The 5,550-nt window shown below is 38.5% G+C and overlaps 1 protein-coding gene and 1 pseudogene across 1 annotated transcript in view; one reads left to right on the top strand and one right to left on the bottom strand.

The window, feature by feature from the left end:
- Positions 1 to 5,550, bottom strand: part of LOC102847465 (glutathione S-transferase alpha-4-like) — a 37,915-nt gene that overhangs the window by 5,834 nt on the left and 26,531 nt on the right. The window contains exon 5 of the mRNA XM_006902811.1: positions 1,380 to 1,511. Coding sequence (XP_006902873.1) covers positions 1,380 to 1,511 — 132 coding nt within the window. The remainder of the gene's footprint in view (positions 1 to 1,379; positions 1,512 to 5,550) is intronic.
- LOC102851961 lies at positions 4,505 to 5,078 on the top strand (annotated as a pseudogene).

Raw genomic sequence — 5,550 nt, 5'->3', positions numbered from 1 at the left:
ACGGCACATAACAACAACAACAACTTATGATAAGTGAATGTGAAAAAGAAGGAAACAGGCCATGACACTATTTAGTCTGATTCTGTCTGGGAGAGGGTGAAATACAAAACAATAGATCAGGAAATCTAATAGTTTAACATTCATTTAGTAGGATTATATAATCATTTCTTTTCTTTCTCTTTTTACTTTATATAAAAGACAAAATGTACCTAGAATGAACTTGGATTCCTTTTATAAGAAAAATAAACCTATTCATAAACTAACAAATCTATGTTTACCTATCATAGGAAACATTTCTAAAGAATTGGAACAGATCCCAAGTAAGCCTTGACAGTGGCCAAAATAAAGGATAACAAAAATCCATTGTTGTAGAGTCAATACTGAAGCACAACATCATTTACTCTGAGGCAGAGTAGAACTGTGTCATAGAAGATGTGTTGTTCAGCAAATGTTTAATGGTTCAAATCCACCAGCTGGTCTATGGGAGAGAGATAGGCAACCTCTTTCCCTAAAGAGCATATCACAGAAACCTAATAGAGGATTGTTACCAGTTGGGATCCACTTAGCTGTAATGAGTAATATTTACTGAAGTGGATTGCTACATTATAAAGCAGATGATGCACTGGACATTCCAAACTTTTGGTTAACAGTCCATGGGTTAGCAGTCCAGTGCTTAACCACTCTGGTAAACAGAATGATGCAACACAAAACAGGCAGTACCAGCCATCATAAATGCTGAGTAATAGGAGCACTTGGGTCTGGGGTATGAGGAGATGGTCAATAAAACAAATGAAGGCAAAGCTGTCTTGTATCGAATGGAGGAGGAAACAAAGACAGATTTCTTAGTCCTGCTTGGTTTTGTTGGTATGTGCTGCCAAGTCTGATCCAACTCACAGCTGACCCTCCACAGGATTTTCAGAGGATATAAATCATGTGGGTTAAGGTGGGAGATAGCAAGTCTTTCTACCATGGTGCAACTGGTGGATTCCAACCTATTGCCTTTGGGTTGACAGCACAAATTCTTACCCAGTAGGCCACGAGAAGGAAATAAAAAAACATTCAAAACAACAAATTATAGGAAAACACGAAATATTCATGCTAGAAAGTAAAACAATCTGTTCTTTACCCCTTTGCAAGTTTTATTGCCTAATAACCATATATTGTAAGAGGGGAAAGCTCAAAATAAATAAAACAATAATTTTTAAATGGTCTTAAATTTGGTCTTATATCTGCAAATATAGTCTCTATTTCATTCTTTATTTCTGTTTTGCTGTTAGAAATTTTTTTTTTCTCTCTCTCTTCTGGTTGTTAGGATTTTCTCCCTCTCTCACTTTATTTTTGTTTGCTTTGGTTCAATTTTGCAAATGTTAATACACTACCTTTAGCAGAGGGAAGTCGGAAAGAATTGAAGCATTGAGTTCTTCCATCATTAAAATAGCTTCTATCAGTTGTACATCTGCCCAGCTGAATTTATTGCCAACAAGAAAATCCTGTCCGTGGTCTTTCAAAATCTGTGGGAAGAAAAAGCATGTTATTGAATAAAAAGAAAACATTTTTCTGGCTAAACAATTACAAAAACACATAAAGTTGTCTATAAATTAAATTTACTAAAGAATCTTTTTCCCCAATGCTGGTGAAAACATGATAAAATAATTGTGCTGCTCCTCCCAACGAGCCGCTTCAGCAGAGGAGACACAGGTATGCAGTTTGGATATTAGCAACTAGCCAGAATTGGAAAGTGCACAGCTGGGAAAGTCTCTCTTCCTTGGGTCTTTGTCTGCTCAGGTGGGAATAGCTCCCCTTCTGACCAGCTCCAGGAGAAGGGACAGGTAGCTCCAGGTGACAGAGATAGGCCATTAGCAACTACTGAGACCAGGGGACTGCACTGTTGGGGTCTTGTTACTTTCTTAGGCCTTTTTCCTGAGCAATATATCTTGGATAGCACTCTTGGGATTTGCCTACCCTGGGAGAGACCACTCACACCCAAACTACAGGATAGGGCAGAGAAGAAGTGGGCCACTACAGCTGGTCAAACGGAAAGACCCCAGCTCTTTGTCCCTCAAAGCACAACCAGGTGAGAAGCTTGCCAAAGAAACAGAGAACAGAGGCACCCATTGATGACCAGCAGAGAAGACTGTCACTAAGAAACTCAATGAGAGGCAACATTCTATGTCTGAAACTTATCAACAGCATAAGATAAGGAATTTTAGAAGGTCCTGTTCATCAATTTTATCCTTTCCATTGTGCATTTCTGGCTGTTTTTGGCAGTCTCTGTATACCATAGACTAGGCCATCTAAGCTTGATCCTAGTTTGTCTTTGATGAACTTGATGGTTTGGGCCTTTACTCCCAATTCTCTGTTCCACCTTGAGTTGATTTTTGTGTATGGTGTGAGATGTGGATCCTGTTTCAGCTTTCTGCAGGCATCAGTCCAGTTTTGCCAGCACCATTTGTTGAAGAGGTTTTCATTTCTCCATTTGATAGGTTTTGTTTCCTTGTTGAATATCAGTTGATCATAAATAAATGGGGTCCATTTCTGGGTTTTCAATTCCATTACATTGATCTATAGGTCTGTCGTTGTACCCGTACCATGCTCTTTGGCTACTATGCCTGTGAACCCAAATGTCCAACCACAACCAGATGGATTTAGAAATTATGGTACATTCACTTGCTAGAATACTACATAGCATGCAGGAACAATGATTTTACCAATTACTACCTAACTTGGGAGGGACTGAAAAGCATTGTGCTAGGTGAGCTGGCTCAGTCTCATAAGGACAAATATTGTAAAAGACCATTATTGTAAAATGAATATGAGTAGCCAAGGCAAGCGGGCAGGGAGCAGAAGGGTAAGGATGGGTGGGTGGAGGAACATGTTAATCATAGGGTCACACAATTTGATAGATGGAGGAGGGGCTGTGAAGGAGATGGGAAAGATCTGATGTAAGAAACAATGTATGTGAGATTTTAAGTAAACCAGTATATAATAAAAATTTTCTTTTAAAAAAATAATGTGAATAGAATATATATGAATGATTGTATGAAACACAATGTAAATGAAAGATTATATAAAATACAATGTATATGAATGAAACATAATGTAAAGACATTATATGAAAACCAATACAAATATTTTTTAAAAGGATAAGGAACTGTTAACAACCTTTGCAAACACAACAGAAATTCCTTTACACATATCAAGAAGAACTTCACATAATTTTAAGAAAGCAACAGCAGCTTCAAACATGAAAAAAACAAAACAAACCAAAAAGAAAAAAAAACTAGCTTTTTCCTAAACAAGCAGACGAGATTACAGACCCATTGAATACCCAAGGGAGAGAAAGGCAGAAGAAATATATCAATATGAAGTTGTATGAACTGCTACTAAAAAGTTACAGTTTATTGAAAAAAGAATTGAAACCATAAATAAAGAGGTACACGAATTAAAAAAAATAATCACAAGACAGCAAAGATACTATCAACACAATACTAGTTGTTGTTGTTGTTGTTGTTATGTACCGTCGAGTCGCCTGCGACTCATAGCGACCCTATGTACAACAGCCCTAAACTCCGCTCTGTCCTGTGCCAATCGCACTGTCTCTGACACTCCCATCCCAATTATCCCAGTCACTGAATCAATCCACCTCATAGAGGGCCTCACTAGTAATAACAAAAATGCATGAAAATGCAATCTAGACTATCAAGACGGAAATTGGAAAATTTGCCAACATGCTGCAAAGGAAGAAGCAGAATAGAAGAGATGGAATAAATAGTGAATGAGAAGATAAAACCTCAAATGAGAGTTAACTATAAGAAAAAACAGAGACAACCAAAGGGAAAAGGTGAAAACATTAGAATCATGCATGATAACATAAAATGGAACAACATTCATGTGATCCAGCTTCCAGAACAAGAGATAGGGAGGGGAAACCCTGAAAAAATGTGAAAGAGATACTAGAAGAAAACATCCCAGGAATAATGAAAAATTATAAAATCCACATTCAAGAAACTCACTGACTGCCTAGCAGACTAGATTAAAAAAAAAAAAAGCATACATAGTCAAATTCTTCAAAATCAAAGATAAGGAAAGACTATAAAAGCAGCATGAAAAACACAGAGTCACCTATAAAGAAAAGCCAGTTAGATTAAGCTCTGATGTCTCAGCAGAAATCATGTCAAAAAGAAGACAAAGGAACAGCCTATACAGAAGGCTGAGAGGAAACAATTGCTAGTGGATGATCCTGTACCCAGCAAAATTTTCCATCAAATATGAAGAAGAAATTAGGCCATTTGCAGAAGAGTAGAACTTAAGGAATTCATGAAAACAAGACCAAATAGTCGAGAAGTACTAAGGGAATATCTTCACACAGAGAGCAAAAAAAATAGATGAACCAAAGTGACCAGCAAGAAAAGAAAAAGAGGCTGCGGGGCGCTGGGCCGCTGCCAGCCCTGACCTGTCACTGCCCAGGCCACCACCAGGATTTGCCTAGCGAAGAGACCCCAGCAGGGGTGTGTTGGGAGGAGTCCTCTTTCTGACCATCAAAATGGTTATCAAAGTTTTTGTTGCCACATCTTCTGGGTCCATAGCGATTAGGAAGAAACAACAAGAAGTAGTTAGGTTTTTTGGAAGCTAATAAAATCGACTTTAAGGAATTAGACATTGCTGGAGATGAAAATAATAGGAAGTGGATAAGAGAGAATGTGCCTGGAGAGAAAAAAACCTCAAAATGGGATTCCTTGCCACCACAGATCTTCAATGAAGAGCAATATTGTGGAGTGACAAAATCTCCTGAGGATGCCTCTTCCCTTCCCAATGGTGAAGTAATTGGAGAGGCACAGAGCACCACAGAGCAAACAGAGAAGGCTGAAGAGGGTGAAGAGAATGAGGTTCCAAAGGAGGAGGGTGAAGATGGGGACAACCTCCCTGAATCCCAGGATAAAAATGAAGAAGAAGGAGAGGCAGCATCTAAAGAGACGGAAGAAGTTGCTGAAGAGGAAGGAGAAGAAGAGGCAGAGGAAGAAGCTGATATAGGAGAAGGAGAACCAGGAGAAGAAAAAGAAGAAGAAGAAGATTCGTAGGCCTGTTTATGCTTTGTTTCTTCAAGTTTTCCAGGAAACAGAAGCCACAAAGTAACATTTCAACCAGTCTCCCCACCACCAAACAACAAAACGGCTCTGGCCCCAGGCCAAACACAATGCACCTTTCCAAGATGTCAGTGGCCACGAGGAATTATCCTGCTTGACACAGATAGATGTACCTGGACATACCTACTCAATCACGTTAATATGAAATGAAATGTGAAGACAACATATACGTCTCCTCATGTGCCTGAATTTTTAAGCTTCGTTAATTTTTCCCCGTGCATGTCCTCGATCTTCTAACTCACACTGTAAAAAAGTGATATCAAGGAATAGAACCCCTCTTCATAAAATAACAGAAATATTCACTCTGTATGTGCTGGATGCTATTTGTCTCAGAATTAGCTCAGAAAAGGAATATGCCTTCCAGAGGACAATCATTTAATAAAGATGAGTAGCAAATAAAAAAAAA

The sequence above is a fragment of the Elephantulus edwardii genome, unplaced genomic scaffold (assembly GCF_000299155.1).
Source record: "Elephantulus edwardii isolate Elephantulus edwardi_28Jun2011 unplaced genomic scaffold, EleEdw1.0 scaffold00455, whole genome shotgun sequence".
NCBI lineage: Eukaryota > Metazoa > Chordata > Mammalia > Macroscelidea > Macroscelididae > Elephantulus > Elephantulus edwardii.
Note: the sequence above shows the minus strand (reverse complement) of the source record. Positions and strands in the feature narration are given on the sequence as shown.